Source organism: Polyodon spathula, chromosome 19 (genome assembly GCF_017654505.1).
Source record: "Polyodon spathula isolate WHYD16114869_AA chromosome 19, ASM1765450v1, whole genome shotgun sequence".
NCBI classification, from domain to species: Eukaryota; Metazoa; Chordata; class Actinopteri; order Acipenseriformes; family Polyodontidae; genus Polyodon; species Polyodon spathula.
Window position 1 is genome coordinate 3,269,048 of NC_054552.1, and position 17,733 is coordinate 3,286,780.

Here is a 17,733-nt window from a genome sequence, read left to right on the forward strand (position 1 = left end):
AGTCAAATCTCCTTTGCAAGAGAGTCCTTAATGGAACAGTAGCTAACAATCACCAAGAAAATGGGGGTCAAGAAGAGCTACTTCCTTGTAGTGACCCCTGGGCAACATCTCTGATGGCAAAAAGCTCTTCAAATCAAACTTACCATGCAATGCTTGGTTAGTACTTGGATGGGAGACCACCTGTGAATACTGAGGGCTGTAGGCTGCATGTTAAGCTATATATATATATATATATATATATATATATATATATATATATATATATATATATATATATATATATACCAAGAAAATAGCCAGCATGATGAAATGTCCCATTGACATTGCCCCATTACTGTCAGGACAGAGCAGATTATAAATACTCGGTTTAAAATTAACCTAAGGCTATAATGGAGTAGTTCTCAGAACAGCTGAAAGTCTTGTTGGTCTTGCAAGTCTTTATGCTTGCATGAGGTATTTCTTTACACTATCTGAATAGTGATGAGTGCCTGCTCATTGACCTGCTTAGATGTAGCAGGGCCTGGGGTTCGAAAAAAAAAACTTCTACCTAACAAATACACTGTTTGTGGAAGACTTGCATCAGATGCTCACCTGGGCTTTTGTTGAGCAACCTGGAATTTCATCCCAACTATGGTAACGAGAGGGGGCGCTGCAGTTTCCAGCAGCCGATTTCCACGCACGGTGCATGTTGGGAGCGTCCACACTGATTTATTGGAGAGCAGGAAACGGGAGATAACAAGAGACTCAAGCGCAGAGAGGGAGGGAGGGAGCTAGGCTGACCAGAGAGACTGGTCGATTGAAACCGGGATTTGCCGAGATATAAACCTTACATAAACCTCAAATACCAACGGGGACTGGATATATTTGTCCCCAAGTATCCTGGGAACTGATGGGTTAGGGCACAGTTACAGCCAATTGATGATAAATTAGGTTTGACAGAAGAATTTAAAGTGCCCCCGTCCCTCAGCGGGTTTCTCTTGGATTATTCTGGGTTTCTTTTTGGGCTGGTGACGCGGCTAAACCAGGAGATCCTCAACAACACAGAGGCGAAGAAGAGGAAATAACATTGTGGTGTTTTCATTTTTGTGTTTCTGCTAATTCCCAGCCAATACAAACTGGATTACAGCGCATTTGGGGCTTTTGGGTTAAAAATAAGGCAGCAGATAAAATCCCAGGATTCCCTTTTTATTTATTTTAACATCTGTTATCCATATGCGTCTATTATGATACTTTGGTGTTTATTTAAATGTTATGATTCATTGTGATAGATATATTCTATACCGTTATTAAGATAATGTACGTGTTTTTTGTATAAAATAAGAATCAGGACGGGACGGATAACTGACCCATTGTCGTGGGCCTTTGGATTTTGGCTCTTCGGTAGCTAGGTGGTTCGTTTTTATTTTTGTGTTTCTGATTTTAATGGATTTATTCTTGGATTGCGTTGGGGATACCTCGTGATATCTTCAGTTTAAAGGCTGCTTTCTGTTGTTTTTGAAGCTGCTAAAATAAAACCACGGGATTAAAACAGGACAACAAATCGGGAGGAGAGAAAGTGGAACTGACAAAGTCGAATCGGCCCTTCTGGCAAGGTAAATAAACAGTTGCTGTGAATTGCACATGTATACCGTGATGACTAGAGTAGTTTCAAACACCTAGTATATAGTGTGTGTGTGTGTGTGTGTGTGTGTGTATATATATATATATATATATATATATATATATATATATATATATATATATATATATATATATATATAATATGCATGCATGCAGTGACAGTTATAGAGCACTTCGTTGTTTTATGTATTTAAACCCATTTCAAATTAAAAAAAGGTTGCAAAGTTAACGTGCTGTGCAAATCTTTTTGAAAAAAAGCCGTAGCTTGGGTATTGGGGAAACTTAATTGCTTAGCTACCTACTAGGCCCCAGGCACGCAAATGGAACGAATCAATACAGGCTTTATGCCTTGCTAGTGCGCAATAAATTATGCAAATACGGGTTTTGGCTCTGGCGATTTTCTAAGTCATGTCCTGCGCATAATGATTACAGTCCATATATCTATACGTCAGGGCAGCAAGGATAGTACATGCACTATTCTCCTCCCTAAAATCATAATGGTTGGACAATCACTTTTGAAATTACAAAAAAGTGACAACAATGTATCAAGATTGCCTTGTGATTTGGTTACTAAAACTAGTGGAGATGTACATTGTTTAATGAAATGTCACGAATTAGCTGTCATTGTGGTTACCATGTTCACACAGGCTGCAAATGTGTATGCTTTTAAGGGTATTAGGCTCTGTAGCATTCTGGAAATGTTATTATCAGTCCCCTGAATGCTAATATATGGGGGATCCTGGAACTACTCTGTCAACTGATTTTTAAAATGTATGCTCTGTTTGATTTGTCCCTCTGTCTACTGTGCCACCTCATTTTTCTAATGGTGTAGATGATGTGCGAGGTGATGCCAACGATCAGTGAGGCCGAGATTCCATCAGGCGGAGGTGGGGGTGGGGGGACGGGCTCTCCCCTCCAGTCGGACTCTGATGGTCATTTTGAGTCGCTGATGGTGTCAATGTTGGAGGAGCGGGACCGGCTCCTAGACACTCTGAGGGAGACCCAGGATACCCTAGGCTTGACCCAGGGAAAGCTGCATGAGGTCAGCTATGAGAGGGATTCGCTACAGAGACAGCTCAACACTGCACTTCCACAGGTAACAGATTGAAATAGATGTTTTAAACAACGCCAGACTAGAACCTTGCCATACAAACACTGTTGTTTTTTCAAGAAGGTGCATGGCTCTCCAATGCAGAGCTTTGAATGCTGACATCTGATGTTTCTGCACAAGGGATTTTACTATATTTATGGTAATGAACATGTTGGTACAGCAAGATTACTTTATTTGTAAGCTGTCAAGGAGTTAACCTTGTGGCTTTACAGTAAAGATGAAGTTTTTAAAGTCATGCTTTGTGCATAGGGAATTACATGGACTGGATCTCCTTTAGTATGCAAAACGAAAAATAACCAGTTGTGTGCAGGTTTTCCTTTTAACATTTCTTTGTTTGGAGTTTGCATGTCCAGTTTGGGGGTGGGATGGGTTATTTCACTCGGTCAAGTTCAGCAACAAACCATTTACTGTAAAGGATGGATTTAGTGGCCCTGTGGAAACCATACAAATATAAGTGGAAGAAACGCATTCATGCTGCAAGAATGCCTTCTTGAAGATATTTGTGGCTTGGATAGGTTGGTGTTTTCTTTGGACAAAGAATTTAGCCCTTGTAATATAGCCTGACTTAAATCCTACACAAGCTGTAGCCTTGAGTTAAACCGTATTTTGGTAGAAGTCCCAAAGGTAGTGGATGCTTTGGGGAGGAAAGAAGCTTTCTCGTTTATTGCAGGGGTCATTAAAGGTCGCTTGGAGACATATGCAAATACAGCTGCCTGTCCCCTTTATTGTTAAAACAGGCATTTGAGCAGAAATGTTTTAATTAAAGTTACCTTGTGGATGTGGTCAGTGCACAAGGGGATCTTTATTGCCTTTTGCTTTGTTGGAGTATGCCTCAAAGCTAATGCATGTTGTTAGTAAGGTGGCCTGATTTTCTTGGCGTGTGAGTGTCTGTTGAAAGGCCACACTGGAAACCGGCTGCTCCACCTCAAGCATGTGTTTGCTGGGGGGCAGTTCTTTTGTGTTAATGCCTATGAAATGTATGTTGCTCTCATGTCTTACTATAAAAATGTCTAACTCTTTGCAGAACTGGATAATTAGTGGTCGGTCGGGGGTGTGTGTGATTGAATAGGCATCACCTAAGAATTTGACTTGTTTTACTGTAAACCTGTCTGTTTGCAGCTTTGTAATAAAATCATGTCTCCAGAGCCATAGAGGTTCCACTTTCTGTTCCAGTTATTACAGAAGTTGGTATAATTGTATCCAATTCAACAGTACAGAAGTACAGAAATGATACAAAAGGTATGTGTAAAAATATGCGTTATTTAGTTCAGTGGGTGGGCAGCTTAATGTTTCATAGTTAATCTCTGGTGGAACATGGAATATATTTAGTACTTTTATATAGAAAATTGGAAATCAAAATGCAACAGATCTAGCTGCTGTCCAATAAAAGATAGATAGATAGATAGATAGATAGATAGATAGATAGATAGATATAACTCTCTTTGTAGATTCCTACAGGAGAAAAGAATATCTTTGCTGTACAGCAGAAGCTTTGGAAAACAAAGTGGTGCTAAGCTTCCTTCCATCCTCCTTTTTCCTTTCTCTTATTAGATAAAGGGTTTTAAAAGAAGTTTATCATGCACCTTGGGGAATACTGCCTTTTGATTCAACCATTTGCCTTTAAACAGTCTATCCATTTTAAAGCACTTTTATCAGTGCATACTTAAATTGTAGTTGGAATGCATGAGTGGTGGTGTATTGCAGAGAGGTATTGTTTTTCCAGATGAGTAATCTACTGCATTAATAGCATGGCACCTCTAAACATATAATGGTAGAGGTGTCAAATAATTAGGACATTTGATCATTTTACATATTTTCTGCATGAAGTTGTAGTAATGGCAAAGCTTGTGTATGCAACAGCTGAATCAGGTTCTGTATTTATTTAAAAACGAATCCCTGTTTTCTAAAAGACAATATAAAAAGCACAGAGGAAAACTATGCCCAGGGCATTCCTTGTAAAAGTAGATCATGGTGAATGTGGAATTCTTCAGTTGTTTTTTATATCATTTGCTGAATCTGCAAGTAATTGGCCTTTGTGTTTGAGACCTCCTCGAATGTCCTGTATGGTAGAGATGGTCTGTGTTCTCTTGTAAAGGTTTGCTTGATGTGAAAATGTGAGTTCTAAGCTTTGTTTGGATCTAGAGTTCCTAAAATGTATAGTAAGCTCATGGAAAATGTGGGTCTCCTAAAAGGAAACACATTTCCTCCAGTCCAGAGATTTATGTTTTTTAAAATGTTGGGCAGTATAGAGCAAGCTTTGTGCCTGTGGGAAGTCACTTTGCAGTTTTTTTTTTTTTTTTTTTCTTCTATAAACTAGAGGAGGGAACAAGCTAATTGATCTTGTGATATGAGCTGTAACAGAATTATTTGCCATAATGTATATCCTTTGATGTTGCAGATACAGTACGTGCAGGATGATGTAGCGACGTGATCAGATGCCAAAATTAAGGCAAATTGACATTTGGAGCGATGAGAAATCAGTCAAGGAGAACTTCAGAGTTCAAAATGAAATAAAATTTATCTTGTGTTTAAGTAACAAAGCCATAACGTTCATGCTAAGATGCGCTATGACTTCCGTGGGCACGGGCTCCTTATTTGCCGGGTGGTAAAAATCAAATACAGTGCATGGTGGGAAATGTCATTACGTTCCACGGAACTGCAACCAGACTATTTTAATAGTGATTGTACGCATTAAGTCCGAATTAAGCATGAAACGGTAGTTTAGTGTAGACGCATTGAGCTGGATCTAATTTTAAAATGTTTTTGAGAACGGTTCTCAAGATTGTTTATGTAGTGTGGACAGGTCTTAATTTGTGAGGAATATAGTACTAATGATTGGATTTTTTTTAAAATGTATTTATTTTTAGACGTGCAAACTGGACAGTTTAACAAATCCACATTGTTTGAGTAGGGTGTGTGGGGGGGTTGGGGGGGGGGGGGGGGGGGGGGGGGGGGGTTCATTGTGTGGGGGGGGCGTGTAACAAGTTCCATCGGCTTATCTCAATCTTGTGGCACAAGCAGTGAATAGATATTAAGCTTGGACAGGCTACCACCAGAAATATAATTTTGGAACAAATGGGGGGGGAAACTTTCCTGATTTTTAGTCTCTGTTTAAAAGCATTTTAATGGTTTTAAGGATTTGTGTGGAGTCTTGATGTCACTGAATTAGTTTGCATCAGTTAGCGTAATTACAATTTGAAGTAAAGAACATTTTATTATAGCCTAACAGGACAGATGGCTTTTTCATTTATCATGGTTTTAGTGACAATGGGACAAATTGTACTTTTAGCTGGCTTGTCCTAAATCCTATTAGGCATTTAAGTGTCTGCATGAACAGAAGTAAAATTGTTTGCTCAGCAAATCAAGCTTTTGAAAAGACTTCTTACTTGCACTATGTTTTACTTGAGGATTTATTCTTGAGCGTGTAAGTGTAATGGTTGAGAAATGTTAATAGTACACACATTAAATTGCCCATTTTTTGCATTCTTGTGTGACAGGGTTTTTTTTTTTTTTTTTTTTTTTTTAAGAAACATGCTTTTTTTGGGGGGGGGGGGGGGAGTCTTGGGGATATTTATTTGCACAATACATCAAAACTACAGAAAGTCAGACTCCACAGAGAAATACTTTTATATATGTGAAGCTTTACCTCTGTTGCTGGAGCCAGGTGTTTATTTAACTCTGTCAGCCTGGGCTATGTAAATATTGCATTTCATCATTCACCACTAGAAACTGCAATGGACAGCTGCATTGGGAACCACAATCTTGTTTTTTCAGGCCGCATATTTGTTGAACATTTTTTATGCAAAGAAGTAACTCTTATTATTATTATTATTTTTTTATATAAATGTCTAGTCCTAATGTGATGCATTATATACTACTGCTTTAGTTTAAAAAAAAGAACACAGCTTTAAGTAAAAATACCCAAACTACTGTAGATTTTGTTCCATTTCCTGTTTGTTTACACATTCATGTATTTTTAAATATTAGTTGGTAGGTTTATTAAGGAACAGAAACGTCTTGCTGTACAGTTTGTAATGCAGAGCAGTAGCATACAATAGCTCTGTTTCTGCTGTGTGATCTGGTTATTGAATGGCTTGTTTTTTGGCCCTTTGTTCAAAGCAGTCCTGTATTCCCTCCATAAACCACAAAGACAGTCCAGACTGGCAAAAACTAAGACAGTAAGGTGGTTGTGTGTCGTCGTCCCCCCCCCCCCTGCCCCCCATGGTGTAATGTATTTTCCCAGACTTCAAATCCATCCCATTAACTGTTACAAGGTGAAACTGTCCAGGAATTAAAACTACAGTACCACCACGTTTAAAGGAACTAATAAGCCATTTGCTTAACAAAGCTGGGTTTTGGTAACTGTGCAGGTATATTGTCTTTTTGTTCTTTTGATTCTTACACTGTTGGAGTCGTCATGACAAGTCTGAACACATACCGGCGTAAATTGAGTACAATCTTTGTTTTGTAATGTTGCTTCCACTGGAGAGGCAATTTTCTTTTGATTGCGGAAACCGTGCATGCTTTGCGCATCTTTCTTGGAGATGGTGTTTTCTCCTTTTCTGTTTAAGTTTTATTTGAGAGGGAGGTGAAAGGGAAGTCTCTGTGGCACACTGATAGTGTATGCTCTACCCAGCCAGTGAGAGTGATGGAAGTATTTGATAAGGTCCCAGAAGTGTGATTTGATGTCTAACATCTAGACAGGATGTAGCATTAAGAACTGTGTCTGGACAAAGAAGCACGTTTTAATTTGCTACTTAAATACTCAAGTTTTGAAACACACTATAGTATCTATTGTACCCTCCAAAATTATCGCTGTCCTGGGCATACACACAAATGTACAGAAATGCATTTCACCTGTTTCTATTATTAAACCGCATTTTAACCCAGAAATAACTTTCAGGAGCATACTTAACTGTATTAGTGATTGCCACTTTGATCATAGATCCTGTTTTGAACTAAGCGTAGGCGCCTTACAGTGCCAAAAATAGAGACTCCATAAACCAGACTGATTCCAAAATAGCTCTGATGGATTTCTGGTGGTGGTGTAAAATGTACTCAAGGTCACAATTGCACAGTGTGCTACTGTACGAGTAGCAAATTGGCTGCTGTCTTGGCCATAACTAGTAATTCACCAGTATGCTACAATACAAAAACAGTAAGAGAAAATGCAGGCTTTAAGAGGTCTAAGGTCATTTTTTGACTGTATCAATTCACAGTGACTGTATTAAAGGAAAGTGTGTTTTCAGGCTTTTAGCATCCCGCTACTTTCCTGCCCTCTTTAAACTAAAGTCTAGAGTAACAAGGAGTCATTCTCTTCATTAGTAATGTGGGGCGTTAACTTTTCACTGTTCTTTACTGAACTGAAATATTTTTACAGTATTGTTGTACTTTTTGTCAGCACAAGTACATCTTCAGCTTTATGGATTTGAATTACTCCACTCCTATGCTGCTCCCATTTCAATTCACGGCCACTTGAAGTGCAGTGTGACTTCAATATGAACTGCCCTCTGCTCCTGGAAGTCTGGATTGTAAGGCTTTGTTAGATATTTATATAATCCTGGGTTCCAAAAAACTGCCTTGCATATCCACATGGGCTTCATTAGCCATCAATAAAGACATTGTAATAAACAGCTGGCCCCATCCTGAGGACCTGTGGAATGTTTCAAACTCAAGTTCTGTTCTGGCAATGGAAATAGGAATGGAGTGGGGGTAGTTCAATCTGAACAAACCTTTTAATAGTGCAGTATTACTGTGTTAAATGCCAGAGAGTTGGGGGCTTTTTTAAATGTTGTATTTTTTTTTTTTTTTTTGGGGGGGGGGGGGATGCTCTTTTTAAGCAGGTTTATGGTTTTGTGTCCCCTGCTTTAAGTTGTACTTTGCAGAAGGTGAACAGGTTAATAGGTAAATGTTGCACTTTGTCTGCCTTATGTTTGGCTTGCTCTTGAGATGAACATCTGGTTTTAAATAATGCTTTCAGACAGGAGCTGCTACCTTAATTTTGAATCCTTCAAATAACAAGTAACCTTTTGTCCCTGTGGAAGCTGACGATTTTGTTTTAAGTATCTCTGTGTTTTACTTTATCCTACAGCAGCAACCATTTCAAAAAAATTAAGCAGAAGTGATTTTTGTACTATTTCTAAAAAAAAAAAAAAAAAAAAAAAAAAACAAATTGGACATTTTCAGGGTTTTGGGGACATTTGACCTCCAGTTTTGTACTTGGCTTCTGAGAGACTGAAGATAAGGAGTGCTGAGATTAGCAGCCTCATCTTTAACTGCTGAAGACTCTCCTTGTTTGTTCAACTATTTATTTATGTATGTGTGTATTTATTTATTTATTTATATTTGGTATTGTTTGGAAAACATTGAAGCAGTCAATCCCAAAAAGGACAGCTGTTGAACTAGCCACCAGATCTGTTTTTATATAGAATGCCTTGCCGTCAGATAGCAACGATTTCAACTGGGCTGGAATTAAACCGGCAAAGAGAGAAAGGAAATTAAACTACTGTATCATTTACCCCCAAAAGACAAGTGTTTAGGCTGGTCTAACAAATACTTGCTTATTTGATGACCCCAAAATTATTTCTGTTCAATGTTTGAACTCTGACTTGTAGGGCTGAGCTGTCCGGCATACTGCAGCTGTGTAATTTAGAACCACTCTAACTTGGAGAACAGCTGTGTATCGTGGAGTCAAGACAAAACTACCTCATTATCTTTATAAGCTCGTCCATGAATATTTTATAAAGGGTGCTGTATTGTATTTAATAAACCTGACTCCTCATCAGAGGGAACAAATTGCTTCCAAGTGTGTAGCAAACTCCCCTTCATTTAAAACTGAACTCTCCTTGTACTGTATGTTGCAGGAATCTAAAGGCAACATTTTAATCTAAGTGTGTCCTCAAAATGCATGGGTTGGAACCCTGATCCTTGGGTGTGTAAAGGAAACTGATCCTCAACACCTCCTCTTGCATGGTCTCCTCCTGCTCTTTTTTTCTTTATGTAATGAATCCCCAGCAGCAAGGAACTAAAGCATTAAGTATAGTATCATCTGTCGTACACAGTTGTGAATTTAATCTACCAGAGAGTCTGCACTGACAGAAGAGAAGCTTGCTTTCACTTGTGCCCTCACTGCTGCTGTATTTTCATTTTGTTAGGCTTACCTATACCAAGAATTAATTTCTACATTCATATAAAGGTCAGTGTTGATAACAGTAATCACTGTGACTCTATCAAGTCCTGAGACCTTTATTTCTAGTTTTGCCCTAAACATTTAATGTTGAACATTTTACTGAATTAAAACTAGCATTTAATGCGAATTATAGACCTGCAGGTAAAGTTTGCACAGATCTCTGTAGTATATGGAAGAAATTTTAATAAAATATAGGTCCTAGATACCCCCCCCCCCCCCCCCCCCCCCCCCCCCACTTATTTTTGGAAAGTTTTGTAGTTATCAGCATCAGGTTTACTTGGAGGTAGACTCCTCAAATGTTTTGTGATTTACTAGTGTGGATGTTAGAACTTTATGTAATTTGTTTTATTTATTTATTTATACGTTTGGGGGGGGGGAGTTTACATCTTCCAGCTCTAAGCAGTGACACGTATTTACTTTTTTAAAAAAAGTCGTGCAAGGTTTTTAAAGACAAGATGATGTGATTGCGAGGAGTATTAAATTGGCCCATTCCACATTACGTGTGTTACAGCAACATTAAGGACTCTGTAAATCACTCCTTTGTGTGTTTTTTTTTTTTTTTTTATTTTAATTTTTTTTAGGTGAATCTAGAAAATGTTTTTCTTTTAGGAAGCTTTTGGATATATAACTTAAAAAAAAACAAAAAAAAAAAACAAAGGTGTTACACCCAGTTCTCAGCCTACATTACAATGCACGAGGGTGTGCTCCAAAGTGTAACCCATGTAATGTGGAACAGTCTTGGTGCTTTGAAAGCCTGACGCCTTGTTCATTCCCTTTGGGTTACTTGGCAGATCGGCACTAAAAGACACAACACCCTTTGCTACCGTCTTTAAAAGTGAGTAGATTTTCTCTGCCACATACCATGAATACTTAAGTGTTGTCTGCTGGCTCATTGCCAGGGTCAGACATGTTCCATAAACTCACTCTCCAATCCCACTTTGTAGACTGATGAAGAGTAGTATTTCTGCATGGTTTAACCTTCTGAAATTCAGGATTTTCCTCCAACTGAGGAAGTTGTTAAATGTTCCTTGATGCAGTTTTGTGTGTTCAGTGTTTGGATTTACTGTGCATTCAGTGTTTTATATGGTACAGCTCTACTAGGCTATTCATGCTGCTGTTCCAATTCTCCTGCTTGAGTCCCTTGCTCCAGCTGTAGTAGTCTTTCATTCTGGGGCGGCTGTGGGTATAATTGGAGTAATTACAACATTATTTAATCGAATGCAGCTTAGTTTTGTCACTTAAAATAGGCAAGTGGTTTCTGCAATGAGTTGAAAATCTCTTATTTGGTCAGGGTTTGACCGCTGTAGAAAATATATCTGTGTACTGCAGAACAAATGAGGGTGGACCATAATGACATTCAGTCCTCACTGACTGGCTCTCCACTGTTGATTACTGTTGTTAGTATTGTAGCTCTTTCTCTCTCACACACTTTTCTGTGCCCTCTAAATGACACGCCATTGCTCTCTCCCACAATAGAGTAAAGAATGAGCAAGTAAGTTCCCTTCTCCGTATATTTGCATCTTGTTCTTTTTTTTTTTTGATGGACAAATCGGTTATACAGCATATACCATAGTTACTATGCTAATTTAATTAAAGCTGCTGGTCTAACATGTTGCGTCAGCAAGCAGAAACTAGTAGTTGTTTGAAACGAGAAACAGATTGTGTTCCTTTTGCATGATTTGTTCTATCCTAATAACTTCCTCAGCAAAGGTAAGATGGCAAACCTAAGTTATGTAGGCTGTATAATTTCAGGAAGCCTGCAATCTCTACCAATTAAACTCATACATGATTGCAAATATACAGACGTGATGTCTAGACAAAACTTCATGCTTTGAGAAGCTTCTTGCGTTTACTTAGATTTGATTTTTTTTTTTTCTTTTTTTCTCTCTAACAAAGTAAAACCATTTTAATGTTTGCTTATACCTTTTACTTGAAAATGTACTAAGATCTGCTGGATATAGTATGTCGAAGACTCTACAATTCCATCCTTGCCATCCTGGCTTTGGGGCTCCAGATTACTCTATTATACAAGACGTGTGTGTACAGTTTGTCAGAATCCTTTTCCTGACTGAAGGATCTTTTTTTAACTTTCCAGGTCTGAAAAAGAAGAGCATGTACCTTAACTATACATCCAGTTGTTAATCGAAAATGATGTAGGAGTTCCATACTGCACTATGAATAGAAAGACTTTGCTTGGTTTCTTTTGACTGTGGCTCTGTTGGGCTCCTACTTCTCTATTTGCTCCCCACATGGAATTTGCCCAAAGGGATAATTCAGATGTCACATTCTGTGAGGCAGACCATGCATTTAATTTATTAAAATATGCACATGGGCAAATGTACAGTACTACTTTATGTAACAGTGTCATAAACCTGCCAGTAGTCCCTTATACTCTGTGTAAAATAGCCCTGTTTGCTATAGAAACAATTTCAAGCGTTGAAACATTTGTCTACTAGACTAAGATGTCTGTTTAGATTTACTCAGATTTTGTTTGTGCGTTTACTCATTTCCAGGGCTTCGTTATAATTTACATCATACTGAATTCATGCTCATCTAACATGTCTTGCAGTAGTTACATAAAATAAACAGTCGTATCTGCTAGACTTGTACTTGTTTTTTATTATATACAGCAAATGTGTTCTGTAGATAATAACTTTTCTTCTGCATAGCTTTCTTTACAGAATTCAGATGTAAAGTACAGTTTCCTAATTCATTTGGGCTAAATTGTACCTATCATAGTAGTACTTCATCTGTAGGCTGGCTGTGTGTATTTGTTTGGCCTGCGGTGTAGAAACCTGCATATAACCACTGCCTAACCTTTTGAAACTTCTTGAAATATATAATTTGCGTATTATTCTTTCAGGAGTTTGCTGCACTTACTAAAGAACTTAATATATGCAGAGAGCACCTTCTAGAACGAGAAGAAGAAATTTCTGAATTAAAGGCTGAACGAAATAACACACGGGTTAGTACATTTTACCAACTGTTAAACATAACTTTTATTTTTATTTTGTGTAATTGGTGAGTTCATCCATGTAGCTGTTGGTTCTGGGGTGGGGTTTACTGATTTAACTTGCATGTGACTGCTGTATCTGCCATTCTACTGTACATTGAAAATAAGTAAATCTAAACAAAGGAAGGAATTGAACTGCAAGAGATTTGATCCGTTGTAAAGACAAACTGTGCAGACCAATATATTTAAACAGGGATACGTGACAGAATCTTAATTACTGCTGCCTAAACTCTGCATTTTATTTTGGCTTGTGTACCACCTAACCTTTACTTAAATCTCCGCTGACTCTTCTCATGTAGTGAAGGCTACTCCCGATGCCTGCTGCCCACCCTACTTGAATGCTTCTTTGTGTGGTTTGATTTTTTTCAGCTGCTTTTAGAACACTTGGAATGCCTTGTCTCGAGGCACGAGCGCTCTCTCAGAATGACAGTAGTGAAGAGACAAGCACAATCTCCAGCAGGGGTATCCAGTGAAGTGGAAGTCCTCAAAGCACTGAAGTCTTTATTCGAGCACCACAAAGCTTTAGATGAAAAGGTAATTCTGGAATTGATTTTATTATATGAACACTTTTAATTTCTTAAAGCAGCACATTTATATATGAAGTAGCATTTAGGTGTGTGTATGTATGTGTATATATATATATATATATATATATATATATATATATATATATATATATATATATATATATATATATATATATATATGTATGTATGTATGTGTATATATATATATATATATATATATATATATATATATATATATGTATGTATATGTATATATGTGTGTATATATATATATATATATATATATATATATATATATATATATATATATATACATATTATATATACCACACACACACATACATACATATATATATATATATATATATATATATATATATGTATGTGTGTGTGTATACACACACATATATATATATACACACACACATACACACACATATATATAGTGTGTGTGTGTATGTGTATATATATATATGTGTGTGTGTGTATGTATATATATATATAAATATAATCACAGCAGATGCTGCTTAACTGCAAAAAGTTGTTATTAACCAAAAGTTGCCAATAAGTGAAAAGCCCCTGTTTAAGTGTATTTATATGGAACAATGAAATATACTGTAGAAATAAAATATGGCACTGAAATACATGTGTTTTAAATGTTTGTGTTAGAAAACGAAAAACTCAATATCCAAACATAGAACTGTTTTCTTCACACATGTGTAAAACAGAAGGGAGTGGGTTTAAATTGTGCTACACAACTATTTGCAAACATAAAATGTGTTGTACTTGCAATCAATTCTAAAGATCACACTTTTTTAAAATAAGAAAGTTTCAAAGCCACGATTCTTCCTCAGTCCGCCAGAAATATGCAGTTGCGAAGTCAGTGTGTTAAAAAAGCTGCATACAGTATGTGCATAAATCATGCAAGTGCGCTCCGTTGCCCTGGCACCTAGTAATAAAGTTGTCAATAAGCGGGCATGCAGTTGCTAAGATCAGAATTCCATTAACATTAAAGTCTATGGGACGGGATTGGTTCCTGGTAAAATGTTGTATATAGTTTTAATACGAAGTGCTGTGATTTCATCAAATTCACTTGATCTTTTTAAAATAAATACAACAAATTCAGTACCGACATACACTGATCGCTTGTTATTTTGCAAATGAAGTAATACTGTAAATTGTATTTTTGATGTTTACAATACTTTTCTGACCAGGTAAGGGAAAGGTTACGAGTTGCATTGGAAAGATGCAGTGCATTGGAAGAACAGCTAGCTTGTTCTCATAAAGAAGTGAGTATATTGAACATGCTTTAAAACACACTTGTGTGATTTTAAAAGTTGTACTAAAAATAAAGAAATACAGCTATAGAATACCCAGCATACCTGATGATCTTTTAATCTGCTTACAAAATAACTATTGAATTAGTTGTATTATTATTATTATTATTATTATTATTATTATTATATGTAATATATATAATTGGCTTCAAATTCTTAAATTTCATATTCATGTAGCCCATTCCTGAGTGCTGTGAAAATTAGTTGTGGTGGTCCTTTTAGTGAGATGTTAATTTGGCCCTTGTTTTAGAGCTAGATTACTAATTTAATACTGGGGACACATTTTTGTGTTATATTCCCTTGTCCCACCAGCCCAGGAATGTACATGGTCAAGTTATGCAAAACTGCTTAAAGGAGCAACTCTGGAGGAAATGTAATTAAAACCATGAGATGGGATCTGATCCTTGATTACTTTTAACACAAACAATACCAGTGGTTTGCATTGTATTAATGGTAGCCTTCCAAGTACCCTTCCAAGTTTTAGATTGGTAAATCAGTTATGTAGATTGCTCCATAAATATATGCCAAACTTTATCTAGTGGCTGAATTTAATTACAGCTAGTGTACACAGCAGGGTCACAGGCATAGCTGTGGTCATAGTTGCAAGCTATAGGAACCAACATGAATTATTTTAAGAGTGCACACTTTTTATCTGCTTGGGTTTAACATAAGATTGATTAACTTTTAGAGAAAGCATCGGTGTATTCATCTAAATTCTAACTTTTCAAATTACAGTTGGCTATTTTGAGAGAGCAGAATATCCAAAAGAAAGCTTTGATTAACGATGGGATAGTGGAAATGAACCACGACTCGGAAAACACCCCGTGCACAAACGGAAAGGTAAAAATCATATGTGCTATTCCTAGGTCTGTTTCACCTTGCAGTATACCTCAATGTACCAGTTAAATTCTGCTAAGCACCCTCTGTGCAGCAAGCCACTCAGCCAGCTGGCCACAGCTTTGTAGTACAGTGTGACACAAGTAAAGACATGTCAGTTTGGTTGGATAACTGTTTTTTAGATGTCAAATTAGATGACAACCATTTGAATTAGTTAATTATACAGGTGTGAACCATTTTATGCTCGCTGAGGTTAGTCAGCCACCTGAATTAAAAACACCTTTATTCTCATTGGTGATCACGTGTAAAGTTGTGTCATATTCATTAGTCTTAAACATGATCCCATATATAAACTTAATGAACAAATGTGAGTTGCACTGGATTACACATTTTATGCCCTCATAAAAGTAATTGGGCAATTACAGGATAAATTATTTTGAAATTCTCTCTTTTTTTTTTTTTTTTTTTTTTAAATAAAAAATGTGTTTTGTCGTAGAGATCATCAGATGGGTCTCTTAATCATGAAGAAGATCTAGCAAAAGTTATGGAGCTTCAGGAGGTCATTGACAGACAGACCAAGGATGCGGGTCAGATGAAGGAGCGATTAGCTGCTCTTTCAAGCAGAATAACTGAATTGGAAGAAGATCTCGATACAGCTCGTAAAGATCTCATAAAGTCTGAGGAAATGAACACCAAGTATCAGAGAGACATTCGGGAGGTAGGGATCGCATTTTCCGAATCTTTAGTAATGGACAGAAAGGAATTGCTGCTCCTCCAATATTTTCTCATTACTATACATGTGCTCATTACCCCCCCCCCCCCCACACACCCTTTGGCTTAAGTTAATGTCTAAAAATAATTTATTATTTAATTGCTTTATTTTAGCCTTCAGCTTTTTTTCGTTGGTGCCTTTTTTTATTTCTTTTTTAGCGAGAACTATAGATAACTTTTTTGTTCTCCGCCCTTTTGAATAACTAGGTCATGGCCCAAAAGGAGGATATGGAAGAGAGAATAACAACCCTTGAAAAACGCTACCTCGCTGCACAACGTGAATCCACATCTGTACATGAATTCAATGATAAACTTGAAAATGAAATTGCAAACAAAGAATCGATGTTTAGACAGGTAAATAACGTGTTTGTTTTCTTTCTTATTTAGGTGCCAAGGCGCATCTGTAGAGATAACAATTTGGGCCCTGAACTTTGGACTGTAAAATGAGTTGTAGCTGAGATTCATGTCTTTTGATTGTCTTGCTGTGAAGTGGATGCAGCACCAGATGCCTGCACTAAACTGTGGTTTCTGCTAAATTTTGCCTTGCTGCACTACTGCCAACATAAAAAATTAAATGGCTTTAAGAAAAAAAAACAAAAAAAAAACAGGGTTTGAATTTGACATGTTGTGAAAGAAATGCAAATGCTTGTTCAAATGCAAATGCTTGCCTTCTCTAGTTGAACTGCTACCAGTACTGGTATAAAAGAGGCTTGCACTGCAGTTTCCATTTAAAGCAGGAAAAGCCTGTGGTGTTTTGGCATCAATTTTGAAACTCATGACACATGTTTTCAGTTAATGTATGCCTGTTTCACAACTGCAAACTGTTATTATTTTAAACTGCACAATTCAATCTTTGTTTCAAAATTTGCAGCAGTCAAGATTTGTAACCATATCAAATCCTGCTTCACAGTGAATACTAACTACATTGTGAGGCAATCTGTAAATATAAATGTACCTTCTTCAACATTTGGAATCCAGGAAACACTGAGTGTTAAATCTTTACATTTATTTACCAGAGTGAAGAGAAGAACCGGCAAATACAGGAGAGGTTGGAACTGGCTGAACAGAAGCTACAGCAAACGCTTAGGAAAGCAGAGACCCTTCCAGAGGTGGAAGCGGAGCTGGCGCAGAGAGTGGCAGCACTTACCAAGGTGTGTCTTCTGTCTTTTTCTGTTAATCCTGTATGCTTGCCTAATAAGGATTAAGATGGTGGGCCATGTGATAGCACACTCCTCCCCCTGTCACCTTTGTAAACGAGGTGATTCATTTAAATGGTTTCTTTCCAGTTGTGTGTGTTTTTTTTGTTTTTTTTTCTGTATTTCACATGA

General features: G+C 37.2%; 1 protein-coding gene across 12 annotated transcripts in view; it reads left to right on the forward strand.

The window, feature by feature from the left end:
* The first annotated feature begins 729 nt into the window (after positions 1-729).
* Positions 730-17,733, forward strand: part of LOC121294574 (liprin-alpha-1-like) — a 34,103-nt gene continuing 17,099 nt past the window's right edge. For 10 of the 12 annotated variants that reach the window (XM_041218383.1, XM_041218388.1, XM_041218392.1 and 7 more), the window contains exons 1-9: positions 731-1,592; positions 2,453-2,716; positions 12,784-12,885; positions 13,303-13,467; positions 14,675-14,749; positions 15,533-15,637; positions 16,131-16,352; positions 16,613-16,759; positions 17,422-17,556. In XM_041218383.1, coding sequence (XP_041074317.1) covers positions 2,453-2,716; positions 12,784-12,885; positions 13,303-13,467; positions 14,675-14,749; positions 15,533-15,637; positions 16,131-16,352; positions 16,613-16,759; positions 17,422-17,556 — 1,215 coding nt within the window. In that variant the 5' untranslated portion in view covers positions 731-1,592. Of the gene's footprint in view, positions 1,593-2,452; positions 2,717-12,783; positions 12,886-13,302; positions 13,468-14,674; positions 14,750-15,532; positions 15,638-16,130; positions 16,353-16,612; positions 16,760-17,421; positions 17,557-17,733 lie in introns of all 12 variants that reach the window. The other 2 variants (XM_041218395.1, XM_041218394.1) reach the window with 2 other exon arrangements.